This window comes from Lampris incognitus, chromosome 16 (genome assembly GCF_029633865.1).
Source record: "Lampris incognitus isolate fLamInc1 chromosome 16, fLamInc1.hap2, whole genome shotgun sequence".
Classification (NCBI taxonomy): domain Eukaryota; kingdom Metazoa; phylum Chordata; class Actinopteri; order Lampriformes; family Lampridae; genus Lampris; species Lampris incognitus.
The window spans coordinates 43,985,742-44,003,754 of NC_079226.1; the positions used below are offsets into that span (position 1 = coordinate 43,985,742).

The 18,013-nt window shown below is 34.3% G+C and overlaps 1 protein-coding gene across 1 annotated transcript in view; it reads right to left on the minus strand.

Moving 5' to 3' along the window:
• The window catches only part of gabra2a (gamma-aminobutyric acid type A receptor subunit alpha2a), a 47,692-nt gene that overhangs the window by 16,078 nt on the left and 13,601 nt on the right, over positions 1 to 18,013 (minus strand). Inside the window, exons 4-6 of the mRNA XM_056295471.1 lie at positions 16,992 to 17,212; positions 2,363 to 2,445; positions 1,157 to 1,300 (exon numbers count right to left, since the gene is read on the minus strand). Of these exons, the coding sequence (XP_056151446.1) occupies positions 1,157 to 1,300; positions 2,363 to 2,445; positions 16,992 to 17,212 (448 nt within the window). The remainder of the gene's footprint in view (positions 1 to 1,156; positions 1,301 to 2,362; positions 2,446 to 16,991; positions 17,213 to 18,013) is intronic.

The window sequence follows — 18,013 nt, forward strand, 5'->3', positions numbered from 1 at the left end:
TCCAGGAATCAGAGATGTGTTTCTCCAGCTTCATGTTCTGCTTCCTGTCGGATAGGAAGTCGGTGATCCACCTGTAAGTGTAGACAGGCACGTACATCTAGGAGAGCTTGTCTCGCAACAGATCTGGGATGATGGTGTTGAAGGCAGAGCTGAAATCCAAAAATAAGCTCCTGGTGTAGGTTCCTGTAGAGTGCTGGAGGAGGAAGTGAAGTACTATGTTTACTGCATCGTCCACAGACCTGTTGTTTCTGTAGGCGAACTGCAGGGAGTTCAGGTGTGGGTCAGTGATAGTTTTAAGGTGGGACAGAACAAGACACTCAAAAAGCTTCATTATCATAGAAATCAGGGCAACGGTTCTGCAGTCATTGAGTCCTGTGGTCCTTGTTTTCTTTGGGGACCGGGATGATAGTGGATGTGTTGAAGCAGGCTGGTACATGGCATGCCTCCATTTAGGTGTTAAAATGTCGGTGAACACCGGAGACAGCGGATCGGCACAGTACTTCAGGGTGGAGAGAGAGACAGATTCTGGTATAGCAGCTCTGTGGGGGTTCTGTGTACTGAACAGCCTACTAATGTCTCTCTCCATGAATGAGAGAGTTGTCCTTGTGGAAGGGGATGAGGGCACATCTAAGGTGGGCAGTTGTGAAGAGACCCGGTCCCCTGCTGAGGTGGGGGAGGAGGAGCCGGTGGATGGAGTAATGGGGTATAGCGACAGAACTGTCCCATTGTCTTTAAACTCGTTTAATTGCTGAGACTGTTGGTGTGGGCTGGTGGAAGCTTTGGACGTGATCATCCTGATTTAATTTGAATAGATCATTGTCCGATGGGGATAGTGAGAATGCAGTCCATACTCAAGTTGAGGAGAGTGGATGGATGATGTTACTTGTATGATGAAGCAGTAGCTCAGTTATTTGTGTGCTGGAGGCAATGTGTCGTGATCTCGGTTGTGGCGCAGAATACAAGACCAGAATAGGAGGAGAGGGTTGTGCAGGTATTTATAGGGATGTCAGAAGTGGTGTGGTTAAGGTGTAGTCCTGCTCCTGAAACTTCACTTGGTAAGCTTCAATTAATTTCCTTGGCATGATGCTTAAATGTGTCTCCAAGTTCTCTGAAACAAATTATGGAAGAGACGGTGGGGCTTGGCTATGTTACTCACCAGTGCTGGATTTGATGGTTTCCTTCCCCATCGTTTGGCCAAGCAGGTCATATTGGTTGAGCCTGGATCCGTCAGCTGCTACCTCCACTGACTGAGAAGCATTCCGAGTCCAGATGTACGTGACCTCGGCCTTGGTGTAAGCATCTGAGGCAAGGAGGGACACACCAGTGAGCAACAGGGAAACAACAGAACTACCTTTAATACAAAGGCAGAAATATATATCCATCCATCCATTATCCAAACTGCCTATCCTGCTCTCAGGGTCGCGGGGATGCTGCAGCCTATCCCAGCAGTCATTGGGCGGCAGGCGGGGAGACACCCTGGACAGGCTGCCAGGCCATCACATGGTAGTGTATCTACAGATCTCATAATACTCAATGCTTCCTTCTTCACAGACCTTTGGAATTGGCTCTCAGACCTCACAAGGTCGGGTATCCTGTCTATCAGACCAGAAAACCATCTCCAGTCAAAACTAAAATTGCATCTGTGACATGCACGGATAAGTAGACTCACTAGCCCTTGGCTAAGGGGTTGGACCCTTTAGTCAACCGGCTAGCATAGTCGCCTGTGGTGAGGGAGACCCGGGTTTGCGTCCCAGGTGCAGCGGTTCCCAGCTGCCCCCTGAACTGAATTCCCTACGCGTCATTATATAAAAAGCAAGTTAAACGATCTTTAGCCTGCCTCCACCCTCTGAGTGGTGGAGAGCATCACTGATGTCCTCATGATGTAGAGGGTTCAGGGGCTGGGTCGGTTGCAACGTGCATCATACACTGGAGATAGGATATATTTCCCCCCCTAACATGGGCCATGTGATGTGGTCTTGTGTCCTTGTGCGAATCTGTCACCAGGGCAATCCATTCTGCCACCGTAAGGAGATACCATTTACCGTTTGTGACCTCTTTAAATCCAGGCACAGGTGACGAATACAGCGTTTCTGCGTTTGCTACATAGAGACAGGATGGGGAATAGGCTTAACTCAGGCAGGGCTAACACAATGGAGGTGGGACAGGATGCAGAGGGTCTCAGCTGGGCTCTGCAAAGGCCCCTCACAGCATCAAGTGCTGCCGCTAGCGAGGCGCCTTTCTTTGAAATGTGAAGAAATCCTGTGTCGGAGAAATGTTGAAAAATGCTGTGTGTGTGTGTGTGTGTGTGTGTGTGTGTGTGTGTGTGTGTGTGTGTGTGAGCATTACACTTGCTCCTACTCACAGCTGCCGAACTTGAGGGGACATGAGTGGGAGTCCATGGGAAAGTCTTCCAGGTGCATTGGACACTCAGCTCGAACTGTTAATCTAGCATGAAAACACACACACACACACACACACACACACACACACACACACACACACACACACACACACACACACACACACACACACACACACACACAGGTTACATAAGCCAGATACATGACAGGAACACGTGATGTGTTCTCTCTTTCCTCGTCAGTGTTGACCATCTTTTGTCTTCCTCGGCGGACTGACTTTGGTCCAGTGTGTGCTAGCTTGTTCCAAGCTTATGGTGGCCTGGCATTTCCCATATATTTACAGATTTATTTCAGGAACGTCTTACTATATCCAAGTAATGTGACAGCTAAGGTGCAACAGCACTTGGAGGAATTTCCCCTCTCCATGGTGGCGGGGGAAGGGTGCGAAGTTTCATCTAGAATCCTTCTTTGGAAGTGGACATAACCCCCCTTCCTATGCCATAACGCTTTACAACCCGCGTCTTCTACAAGAATATTCATATAATCTCACATGGTGTTCCTGTCGCTACTAAGATTTGGGGGGGATTTGGTGGCTTCTCATACAAACTGGTATCATGGCAAAACCATATGTCTTCAGACCTTTCCTCTAACTGGGAGCACCACCTCTAAACAGTGTTCCTGTCTAAATATATCTAAACAGTGTTCCTATCTAAATATATATAAACAGTGTTCCTATCTAAATATATCTACACAGTGTTCCTGTCTAAACATATATAAACAGTGTTCCTGTCTAAATATATCTACACAGTGTTCCTGTCTAAATATATCTAAACAGTGTTCCTATCTAAATATATCTACACAGTGTTCCTATCTAAATATATCTACAAAGTGTTCCTATCTAAATATATATAAACAGCGTTCCCATCTAAATATATCTACACAGTGTTCCTGTCTAAATATATCTACACAGTGTTCCTATCTAAATATATCTACACAGTGTTCCTGTCTAAATATATCTACACAGTGTTCCTATCTAAATATATCTAAACAGTGTTCCCATCTAAATATATCTACACAGTGTTCCTGTCTAAATATATCTACACAGAGTTCCTATCTAAATATATCTAAACAGTGTTCCCATCTAAATATATCTACAAAGTGATCCTATGTAAATATATCTAAACAGTGTTCCTGTCTAAATATATCTACACAGTGTTCCCATCTAAATATATCTACACAGTGTTCCTATGTAAATATATCTACACAGTGTTCCTGTCTAAATATATCTACACAGTGTTCCTGTCTAAACATATATAAACAGTGTTCCTATCTAAATATATCTACACAGTGTTCCTGTCTAAATATATCTAAACAGTGTTCCTATCTAAATATATCTACACAGTGTTCCTGTCTAAATATATCTACACAGTGTTCCTATCTAAATATATCTAAACAGTGTTCCCATCTAAATATATCTACAAAGTGTTCCTATCTAAATATATCTAAACAGTGTTCCTGTCTAAATATATCTACACAGTGCTCCTATGTAAATATATCTACACAGTGTTCCTGTCTAAATATATCTACACATTGTTCCTGTCTAAATATATCTAAACAGTGTTCCCATCTAAATATATCTACACAGTGTTCCTATGTAAATATATCTACACAGTGTTCCTGTCTCAATATATCTACACAGTGTTCCTGTCTAAATATATCTACACAGTGTTCCTGTCTTAATATATCTAAACAGTGTTCCTATCTAAATATATCTAAACAGTGTTCCCATCTAAATATATCTACACAGTGTTCCTATCTAAATATATATAAACAGTGTTCCTGTCTAAATATATCTAAAAACAGTGTTCCTGTCTAAATATATCTACAGTGTTCCCATCTAAATATATCTAAACAGTGTTCCCATCCAAATATATCTACACAGTGTTCCTATCTAAATATATCTACACAGTGTTCCCATCTAAATATATCTACACAGTGTTCCCATCTAAATATATCTACAGAGTGTTACTATGTAAAAATATCTACACAGTGTTGCTATCTAAATATATCTACACAGTGTTCCCATCTAAATATATCTAAACAGTGTTCCTATCTAAATATATCTACACAGTGTTCCTATCTAAATATATCTACACAGTGTTCCTGTCTAAATATATCTACACAGTGTTCCCATCTAAATATATCTACACAGTGTTCCCATCTAAATATATCTACACAGTGTTCCCGTCTAAATATATCTACACAGTGTTCCTATCTAAATATATCTAAACAGTGTTCCTATCTAAATATATCTAAACAGTGTTCCCATCTAAATATATCTACACAGTGTTCCTATCTAAATATATATAAACAGTGTTCCTGTCTAAATATATCTACACAGTGTTCCCATCTAAATATATCTACACAGTGTTCCTGTCTAAATATATCTACACTGTGTTCCTATCTAAATATATATAAACAGTGTTCCTATCTAAATATATCTACACAGTGTTCCTGTCTAAACATATATAAACAGTGTTCCTACCTAAATATATCTACACAGTGTTCCTGTCTAAATATATCTAAACAGTGTTCCTATCTAAATATATCTACACAGTGTTCCTGTCTAAATATATCTACACAGTGTTCCTATCTAAATATATCCAAACAGTGTTCCTGTCTAAATATATCTACAAAGTGTTCCTATCTAAATATATCTAAACAGTGTTCCTGTCTAAATATATCTACACAGTGTTCCCATCTAAATATATCTAAACAGTGTTCCCATCTAAATATATCTACACAGTGTTCCTATGTAAATATATCTACACAGTGTTCCTGTCTAAATATATCTACACAGTGTTCCTGTCTAAATATATCTAAACAGTGTTCCTATCTAAATATATCTAAACAGTGTTCCCATCTAAATATATCTACACAGTGTTCCTATCTAAATATATCTACACAGTGTTCCTGTCTAAATATATCTAAAAACAGTGTTCCTGTCTAAATATATCTACACAGTGTTCCCATCTAAATATATCTAAACAGTGTTCCCATTTAAATATATCTACACAGTGTTCCTATCTAAATATATCTACACAGTGTTCCCATCTAAATATATCTACACAGTGTTCCCATCTAAATATATCTACACAGTGTTCCTATGTAAATATATCTACACAGTGTTGCTATCTAAATATATCTACACAGTGTTCCCATCTAAATATATCTACACAGTGTTCCTATCTAAATATATCTACACAGTGTTCCTGTCTAAATATATCTACACAGTGTTCCTGTCTAAATATATCTACACAGTGTTCTCATCTAAATATATCTACACAGTGTTCCCGTCTAAATATATCTACACAGTGTTCCTGTCTAAATATATCTACACAGTGTTCCTATCTAAATATATCTAAACAGTGTTCCTATCTAAATATATCTAAACAGTGTTCCCATCTAAATATATCTACACAGTGTTCCTATCTAAATATATATAAACAGTGTTCCTGTCTAAATATATCTACAGTGTTCCCATCTAAATATATCTACACAGTGTTCCTATCTAAATATATCTAAACAGTGTTCCCATCTAAATATATCTACACAGTGTTCCTATCTAAATATATCTAAACAGTGTTCCCATCTAAATATATCTAAACAGTGTTCCTATCTAAATATATCTAAACAGTGTTCCTATCTAAATATATATAAACAGTGTTCCTGTATAAATATATCTACACAGTGTTGCTATCTAAATATATCTACACAGTGTTCCCATCTAAATATATCTACACAGTGTTCCTATCTAAATATATCTACACAGTGTTCCCATCTAAATATATCTACACAGTGTTCCCAACTAAATATATCTACACAGTGTTCCTATGTAAATATATCTACACAGTGTTGCTATCTAAATATATCTACACAGTGTTCCCATCTAAATATATCTAAACAGTGTTCCTATCTAAATATATCTACACAGTGTTCCTGTCTAAATATATCTACACAGTGTTCCCATCTAAATATATCTACACAGTGTTCCCATCTAAATATATCTACACAGTGTTCCCGTCTAAATATATCTACACAGTGTTCCTATCTAAATATATCTAAACAGTGTTCCTATCTAAATATATCTAAACAGTGTTCCCATCTAAATATATCTACACAGTGTTCCTATCTAAATATATATAAACAGTGTTCCTGTCTAAATATATCTACACAGTGTTCCCATCTAAATATATCTACACAGTGTTCCTGTCTAAATATATCTACACTGTGTTCCTATCTAAATATATATAAACAGTGTTCCTATCTAAATATATCTACACAGTGTTCCTGTCTAAACATATATAAACAGTGTTCCTACCTAAATATATCTACACAGTGTTCCTGTCTAAATATATCTAAACAGTGTTCCTATCTAAATATATCTACACAGTGTTCCTGTCTAAATATATCTACACAGTGCTCCTATCTAAATATATCTAAACAGTGTTCCTGTCTAAATATATCTACAAAGTGTTCCTATCTAAATATATCTAAACAGTGTTCCTGTCTAAATATATCTACACAGTGTTCCCATCTAAATATATCTAAACAGTGTTCCCATCTAAATATATCTACACAGTGTTCCTATGTAAATATATCTACACAGTGTTCCTGTCTAAATATATCTACACAGTGTTCCTGTCTAAATATATCTAAACAGTGTTCCTATCTAAATATATCTAAACAGTGTTCCCATCTAAATATATCTACACAGTGTTCCTATCTAAATATATATAAACAGTGTTCCTGTCTAAATATATCTAAAAACAGTGTTCCTGTCTAAATATATCTAGACAGTGTTCCCATCTAAATATATCTAAACAGTGTTCCCATTTAAATATATCTACACAGTGTTCCTATCTAAATATATCTACACAGTGTTCCCATCTATATATATCTACACAGTGTTCCCATCTAAATATATCTACACAGTGTTCCTATGTAAATATATCTACACAGTGTTGCTATCTAAATATATCTACACAGTGTTCCCATCTAAATATATCTACACAGTGTTCCTATCTAAATATATCTACACAGTGTTCCTGTCTAAATATATCTACACAGTGTTCCTGTCTAAATATATCTACAGTGTTCCCATCTAAATATATCTACACAGTGTTCCCGTCTAAATATATCTACACAGTGTTCCTGTCTAAATATATCTACACAGTGTTCCTATCTAAATATATCTAAACAGTGTTCCTATCTAAATATATCTAAACAGTGTTCCCATCTAAATATATCTACACAGTGTTCCTATCTAAATATATATAAACAGTGTTCCTGTCTAAATATATCTACACAGTGTTCCCATCTAAATATATATACACAGTGTTCCTATCTAAATATATCTAAACAGTGTTCCCATCTAAATATATCTACACAGTGTTCCTATCTAAATATATCTAAACAGTGTTCCCATCTAAATATATCTAAACAGTGTTCCTATCTAAATATATCTAAACAGTGTTCCTATCTAAATATATATAAACAGTGTTCCTGTATAAATATATCTACACAGTGTTGCTATCTAAATATATCTACAGTGTTCCCATCTAAATATATCTACACAGTGTTCCTATCTAAATATATCTACACAGTGTTCCCATCTAAATATATCTACACAGTGTTCCCAACTAAATATATCTACACAGTGTTCCTATGTAAATATATCTACACAGTGTTGCTATCTAAATATATCTACACAGTGTTCCCATCTAAATATATCTAAACAGTGTTCCTATCTAAATATATCTACACAGTGTTCCTGTCTAAATATATCTACACAGTGTTCCCATCTAAATATATCTACACAGTGTTCCCATCTAAATATATCTACACAGTGATCCCGTCTAAATATATCTACACAGTGTTCCTATCTAAATATATCTAAACAGTGTTCCTATCTAAATATATCTAAACAGTGTTCCCATCTAAATATATCTACACAGTGTTCCTATCTAAATATATATAAACAGTGTTCCTGTCTAAATATATCTACACAGTGTTCCCATCTAAATATATCTACACAGTGTTCCTGTCTAAATATATCTACACAGTGTTCCTATCTAAATATATATAAACAGTGTTCCTATCTAAATATATCTACACAGTGTTCCTGTCTAAACATATATAAACAGTGTTCCTACCTAAATATATCTACACAGTGTTCCTGTCTAAATATATCTAAACAGTGTTCCTATCTAAATATATCTACACAGTGTTCCTGTCTAAATATATCTACACAGTGTTCCTATCTAAATATATCTAAACAGTGTTCCTGTCTAAATATATCTACAAAGTGTTCCTATCTAAATATATCTAAACAGTGTTCCTGTCTAAATATATCTACACAGTGTTCCCATCTAAATATATCTAAACAGTGTTCCCATCTAAATATATCTACACAGTGTTCCTATGTAAATATATCTACACAGTGTTCCTGTCTAAATATATCTACACAGTGTTCCTGTCTAAATATATCTAAACAGTGTTCCTATCTAAATATATCTAAACAGTGTTCCCATCTAAATATATCTACACAGTGTTCCTATCTAAATATATATAAACAGTGTTCCTGTCTAAATATATCTAAAAACAGTGTTCCTGTCTAAATATATCTACACAGTGTTCCCATCTAAATATATCTAAACAGTGTTCCCATTTAAATATATCTACACAGTGTTCCTATCTAAATATATCTACACAGTGTTCCCATCTAAATATATCTACACAGTGTTCCCATCTAAATATATCTACACAGTGTTCCTATGTAAATATATCTACACAGTGTTGCTATCTAAATATATCTACACAGTGTTCCCATCTAAATATATCTACACAGTGTTCCTATCTAAATATATCTACAGAGTTCCCGTCTAAATATATCTACACAGTGTTCCTGTCTAAATATATCTACACAGTGTTCCCATCTAAATATATCTACACAGTGTTCCCGTCTAAATATATCTACACAGTGTTCCTGTCTAAATATATCTACACAGTGTTCCTATCTAAATATATCTAAACAGTGTTCCTATCTAAATATATCTAAACAGTGTTCCCATCTAAATATATCTACACAGTGTTCCTATATAAATATATATAAACAGTGTTCCTGTCTAAATATATCTACACAGTGTTCCCATCTAAATATATCTACACAGTGTTCCTATGTAAATATATCTAAACAGTGTTCCCATCTAAATATATCTACACAGTGTTCTTATCTAAATATATCTAAATATATCTAAACAGTGTTCCTATCTAGATATATCTAAACAGTGTTCCCATCTAAATATATCTACACAGTGTTCCTATCTAAATATATATAAACAGTGATCCTGTCTAAATATATCTAAAAACAGTGTTCCTGTCTAAATTTATCTACACAGTGTTCCCATCTAAATATATCTAAATATATCTAAATATATCTACACAGTGTTCCTATCTAAATATATATAAACAGTGTTCCTGTATAAATATACCTAAAAACAGTGTTCCCATCTAAATATATCTAAACAGTGTTCCTATCTAAATTTATCAAAACAGTGTTCCTATCTAAATATATCTACACAGTGTTCCTGTCTAAATATATCTAAACAGCGTTCCTGTCTAAATATATCTAAACAGTGTTCCTATCTAAATATATCTAAACAGTGTTCCCATCTAAATATATCTACACAGTGTTCCTATCTAAATATATATAAACAGTGTTCCTATGTAAATATATCTACACAGTGTTGCTATCTAAATATATCTACACAGTGTTCCCATCTAAATATATCTACACAGTGTTCCTATCTAAATATATCTACACAGTGTTCCTGTCTAAATATATCTAAACAGTGTTCCTATCTAAATATATCTAAACAGTGTTCCTATCTAAATATATCTAAACAGTGTTCCTATCTAAATATATCTACACAGTGTTCCTGTCTAAATATATCTAAACAGTGTTCCTATCTAAATATATCTAAACAGTGTTCCTATCTAAATATATATAAACAGTGTTCCCATCTAAATATATCTAAACAGTGTTCTAATCTAAATATATCTAAATATATCTAAACAGTGTTCCTATCTAAATATATCTAAACAGTGTTCCCATCTAAATATATCTAGACAGTGTTCCTATCTAAATATATATAAACAGTGTTCCTGTCTAAATATATCTAAAAACAGTGTTCCTGTCTAAATATATCTACACAGTGTTCCCATCTAAATATATCTAAATATATCTAAATATATCTACACAGTGTTCCTATCTAAATATATATAAACAGTGTTCCTGTATAAATATACCTAAAAACAGTGTTCCCATCTAAATATATCTAAACAGTGTTCCTATCTAAATATATCAAAATAGTGTTCCTATCTAAATATATCTACACAATGTTCCCATCTTAATATATCTACACAGTGTTCCCATCTAAATATATCTACACAGTGTTCCTGTCTAAATATATCTACACAGTGTTCCTATCTAAATATATATAAACAGTGTTCCTATGTAAATATATCGACACAGTGTTGCTATCTAAATATATCTACACAGTGTTCCCATCTAAATATATCTACACAGTGTTCCTATCTAAATATATCTACACAGTGTTCCTGTCTAAATATATCTAAAAACCGTGTTCCTGTCTAAATATATCTACACAGTGTTCCCATCTAAATATATCTACACAGTGTTCCTATCTAAATATATATTAACAGTGTTCCTATGTAAATATATCTACACAGTGTTGCTATCTAAATATATCTACACAGTGTTCCCATCTAAATATATCTACACAGTGTTCCTATCTACATATAGCTACACAGTGTTCCTGTCTAAATATATCTACACAGTGTTCCTATCTAAATATATCTAAACAGTGTTCCTATCTAAATATATCTAAACAGTGTTCCTATCTAAATATATCTAAACAGTGTTCCTATCTAAATATATCTACACAGTGTTCCTGTCTAAATATATCTAAACAGTGTTCCTATCTAAATATATCTAAACAGTGTTCCTATCTAAATATATCTAAACAGTGTTCCCGTCTAAATATATCTACACAGTGTTCCCATCTAAATATATGTAAATATATCTAAATATATCTACACAGTGTTCCTATCTAAATATATATAAACAGTGTTCCTGTATAAATATACCTAAAAACAGTGTTCCCATCTAAATATATCTAAACAGTGTTCCTATCTAAATATATCTACACAGTGTTCCTGTCTAAATATATCTAAACAGTGTTCCTGTCTAAATATATCTAAAAACAGTGTTCCTGTCTAAATATATCTACACAGTGTTCCCATCTAAATATATCTAAATATATCTAAATATATCTACACAGTGTTCCTATCTAAATATATATAAACAGTGTTCCTGTATAAATATACCTAAAAACAGTGTTCCCATCTAAATATATCTAAACAGTGTTCCTATCTAAATATATCAAAACAGTGTTCCTATCTAAATATATCTACACAATGTTCCCATCTTAATATATCTACACAGTGTTCCCATCTAAATATATCTACACAGTGTTCCTGTCTAAATATATCTACACAGTGTTCCTATCTAAATATATATAAACAGTGTTCCTATGTAAATATATCGACACAGTGTTGCTATCTAAATATATCTACACAGTGTTCCCATCTAAATATATCTACACAGTGTTCCTATCTAAATATATCTACACAGTGTTCCTGTCTAAATATATCTAAAAACCGTGTTCCTGTCTAAATATATCTACACAGTGTTCCCATCTAAATATATCTACACAGTGTTCCTATCTAAATATATATAAACAGTGTTCCTATGTAAATATATCGACACAGTGTTGCTATCTAAATATATCTACACAGTGTTCCCATCTAAATATATCTACACAGTGTTCCTATCTAAATATATCTACACAGTGTTCCCATCTAAATATATCTACACAGTGTTCCTATCTAAATATATCTAAACAGTGTTCCCATCTAAATATATCTACACAGTGTTCTTATCTAAATATATCTAAATATATCTAAACAGTGTTCCTATCTAGATATATCTAAACAGTGTTCCCATCTAAATATATCTACACAGTGTTCCTATCTAAATATATATAAACAGTGATCCTGTCTAAATATATCTAAAAACAGTGTTCCTGTCTAAATTTATCTACACAGTGTTCCCATCTAAATATATCTAAATATATCTACACAGTGTTCCTATCTAAATATATATAAACAGTGTTCCTGTATAAATATACCTAAAAACAGTGTTCCCATCTAAATATATCTAAACAGTGTTCCTATCTAAATTTATCAAAACAGTGTTCCTATCTAAATATATCTACACAGTGTTCCTGTCTAAATATATCTAAACAGCGTTCCTGTCTAAATATATCTAAACAGTGTTCCTATCTAAATATATCTACACAGTGTTCCCATCTAAATATATCTACACAGTGTTCCTATCTAAATATATATAAACAGTGTTCCTATGTAAATATATCTACACAGTGTTGCTATCTAAATATATCTACACAGTGTTCCCATCTAAATATATCTACACAGTGTTCCTATCTAAATATATCTACACAGTGTTCCTGTCTAAATATATCTAAACAGTGTTCCTATCTAAATATATCTAAACAGTGTTCCTATCTAAATATATCTAAACAGTGTTCCTATCTAAATATATCTACACAGTGTTCCTGTCTAAATATATCTAAACAGTGTTCCTATCTAAATATATCTAAACAGTGTTCCTATCTAAATATATATAAACAGTGTTCCCATCTAAATATATCTAAACAGTGTTCTTATCTAAATATATCTAAATATATCTAAACAGTGTTCCTATCTAAATATATCTAAACAGTGTTCCCATCTAAATATATCTACACAGTGTTCCTATCTAAATATATATAAACAGTGTTCCTGTCTAAATATATCTAAAAACAGTGTTCCTGTCTAAATATATCTACACAGTGTTCCCATCTAAATATATCTAAATATATCTACACAGTGTTCCTATCTAAATATATATAAACAGTGTTCCTGTATAAATATACCTAAAAACAGTGTTCCCATCTAAATATATCTAAACAGTGTTCCTATCTAAATATATCAAAACAGTGTTCCTATCTAAATATATCTACACAATGTTCCCATCTTAATATATCTACACAGTGTTCCCATCTAAATATATCTACACAGTGTTCCTGTCTAAATATATCTACACAGTGTTCCTATCTAAATATATATAAACAGTGGTCCTATGTAAATATATCGACACAGTGTTGCTATCTAAATATATCTACACAGTGTTCCCATCTAAATATATCTACACAGTGTTCCTATCTAAATATATCTACACAGTGATCCTGTCTAAATATATCTAAAAACCGTGTTCCTGTCTAAATATATCTACACAGTGTTCCCATCTAAATATATCTACACAGTGTTCCTATCTAAATATATATAAACAGTGTTCCTATGTAAATATATCGACACAGTGTTGCTATCTAAATATATCTACACAGTGTTCCCATCTAAATATATCTACACAGTGTTCCTATCTAAACATATCTACACAGTGTTCCCATCTAAATATATCTACACAGTGTTCCTATCTAAATATATCTAAACAGTGTTCCCATCTAAATATATCTACACAGTGTTCTTATCTAAATATATCTAAATATATCTAAACAGTGTTCCTATCTAGATATATCTAAACAGTGTTCCCATCTAAATATATCTACACAGTGTTCCTATCTAAATATATATAAACAGTGATCCTGTCTAAATATATCTAAAAACAGTGTTCCTGTCTAAATTTATCTACACAGTGTTCCCATCTAAATATATCTAAATATATCTAAATATATCTACACAGTGTTCCTATCTAAATATATATAAACAGTGTTCCTGTATAAATATACCTAAAAACAGTGTTCCCATCTAAATATATCTAAACAGTGTTCCTATCTAAATTTATCAAAACAGTGTTCCTATCTAAATATATCTACACAGTGTTCCTGTCTAAATATATCTAAACAGCGTTCCTGTCTAAATATATCTAAACAGTGTTCCTATCTAAATATATCTACACAGTGTTCCCATCTAAATATATCTACACAGTGTTCCTATCTAAATATATATAAACAGTGTTCCTATGTAAATATATCTACACAGTGTTGCTATCTAAATATATCTACACAGTGTTCCCATCTAAATATATCTACACAGTGTTCCTATCTAAATATATCTACACAGTGTTCCTGTCTAAATATATCTAAACAGTGTTCTTATCTAAATATATCTAAACAGTGTTCCTATCTAAATATATCTAAACAGTGTTCCTATCTAAATATATCTACACAGTGTTCCTGTCTAAATATATCTAAACAGTGTTCCTATCTAAATATATCTAAACAGTGTTCCTATCTAAATATATATAAACAGTGTTCCCATCTAAATATATCTAAACAGTGTTCTTATCTAAATATATCTAAATATATCTAAACAGTGTTCCTATCTAAATATATCTAAACAGTGTTCCCATCTAAATATATCTACACAGTGTTCCTATCTAAATATATCTAAACAGTGTTCCTATCTAAATATATCTAAACAGTGTTCCTATCTAAATATATCTACACAGTGTTCCTGTCTAAATATATCTAAACAGTGTTCCTATCTAAATATATCTAAACAGTGTTCCCGTCTAAATATATCTACACAGTGTTCCCATCTAAATATATGTAAATATATCTAAATATATCTACACAGTGTTCCTATCTAAATATATATAAACAGTGTTCCTGTATAAATATACCTAAAAACAGTGTTCCCATCTAAATATATCTAAACAGTGTTCCTATCTAAATATATCTACACAGTGTTCCTGTCTAAATATATCTAAACAGTGTTCCTATCTAAATATATCTAAACAGTGTTCCCATCTAAATATATCTACACAGTGTTCCTGTCTAAATATATCTACACAGTGTTCCTATGTAAATATATCTACACAGTGTTCCTGTCTAAATATATCTACATAGTGTTCCTGTCTAAATATATCTACACAGTGTTCCCATCTAAATATATCTACACAGTGTTCCCATCTAAATATATGTACACAGTGTTCCTGTCTAAATATATCTACACAGTGTTCCTATCTAAATATATATAAACAGTGTTCCTATGTAAATATATCTACACAGTGTTGCTATCTAAATATATCTACACAGTGTTCCCATCTAAATATATCTACACAGTGTTCCTGTCTAAATATATCTAAACAGTGTTCCTATCTAAATATATCTAAACAGTGTTCCTATCTAAATATATATAAACAGTGTTCCCGTCTAAATATATCTAAACAGTGTTCCTATCTAAATATATCTAATTATATCTTAACAGTGTTCCTGTCTAAATATATCTAAACAGTGTTCCTATCTAAATATATCTAAATATATCTAAACAGTGTTCCTATCTAAATATATCTACACAGTGTTCCTGTCTAAATATATCTAAACAGTGTTCCTGTCTAAATATATCTACACAGTGTTCCCATCTAAATATATCTACACAGTGTTCCTGTCTAAATATATCTACACAGTGTTCCTATCTAAATATATCTAAAAACAGTGTTCCTGTCTAAATATATCTACACAGTGTTCCTATCTAAATATATCTAAACAGTGTTCCTATCTAAATATATCTACACAGTGTTCCTATCTAAATATATCTACACAGTGTTCCCGTCTAAATATATCTACACAGTGTTCCCATCTAAATATATCTACACAGTGTTCCCATCTAAATATATCTAAACAGTGTTCCTATCTAAATATATCTACACAGTGTTCCTATCTAAATATATCTACACAGTGTTCCTATCTAAAAATATCTACACAGTGTTCCCGTCTAAATATATCTACACAGTGTTCCTATCTAAATATATCTACACAGTGTTCCCATCTAAATATATCTAAACAGTGTTCCCATCTAAATATATCTACATAGTGTTCCCATCTAAATATATCTACACAGTGTTCCTATCTAAATATATCTAAATATATCTACACAGTGTTCCTGCCTGTTCCAGACCAGTCTTCCGGCTCAGTGGAGGTGTAACAAGTGTCAGAATGCAGAAGGCTACTGGAACCCCTTCACAAGTCTTCTGTTTGTCGAAGGCTGTTGCCTCTAGTTCATGTACCTTTCTAAGTATATTAAAATATGTTTGTGCTTTGCAACCAGTTCATCTAAGTAATGTTCACGGCCATAAGTTCAAGCGTACAGTGGCACTATTCAATCCTTAACTTCCACTCGGGGTGAGAAGAACTACCCTTTTAATGCAATGCTTGAAAGAAATGTTAGCATCAAAACAGAATGTCTATTGTTGACCTTGTGCCAGTGAATGAAGCTGTGACCTTAAGAGCTGATATGAGGGAGAACCGTGCAGAGTCCATGATGGACCACGTGTTCCTCCCCACCGCTCGGAGGACCACATTCGACGTGAGATGGTGTGAACAAGCCGAGAGGAGCAGCCACCTCATGGTGTAGAGCAGCGTGCCATCCTCCATGATCCTCAGCAGCTTGTTGGGCATGGTCATGTTGTGGGCCACCGACTTCTTGCCATTGTGGAAGAACGTGTCAGGGGTCCAGATCTTACTCGCCATCAGGTTGTTGAGACGCAGGATGTTCATTGGTCCGTGGAACTTCAGCCTCTCATCCTTCCACCTTTGGCGGAAAAATACATCCACTGTGTATTCCTGGGCAGGGGAAGAGGTGGCGTGAAAGACAGAAAAGAGGAAGAGGGTAAGGAACAATACAACGTCAGGGATGTTGGAGTATTTTGAATGTTTATACTGAACAGGGCTCTTCGTCGTATTTTAAACAAACAACAACAACAGAAAAAGCAGCTATAACGAACTGCACTCAGCGAGCGTCCTTCCTTGCCTACCGAAAGAATAACGGCAAAAAGCTGCTTGCTGCTTCTCGTTCCAGCGGACGTTGCTAGAGCGAGGGAGAAGTGGGTAACCGAAGGGCGCCGACATGAACGTGGCTAGAGGCTGGTGTACCCAACCGGAGGGGGCAGCCATAGTCACAAGCAGGGCTAAGAGGAAGCAGAACATCTCCATTTTAAAGGTTTCTTCCTGGTTTCTTGACTTTCCTAAACCCCTCTCCTTCTTTCTATACCTCTTCCCTGTACACCTGCCTGGCTATGGAGACTGTGCAGAACTACATATGTGTGTGTATATATATACATATACACACATATATATATATGTATGATATGTGTGTGTGTGTGTGTGTTCCATCTTGGTGGAAGACGGCTGCTCCCCAGGCAGGCAGGTGTCAGCCATGGTTTACATCAGCCCTGCAGCTCTCCACTCCACCCAGCCATTAGGGAAGCCCCTACCGACCTACACCATGTTACACCACATTACAAGGCGCCACACTCAGCTCCTCGGGGAGGGGCATGGCTGCATCTTTAAGGCAGCCGGGCAAGCACATTTGCTTCTGGGAAAACAAATGTGTGTATTTCAGAATAACGTGTCCAAGTCTGAAGA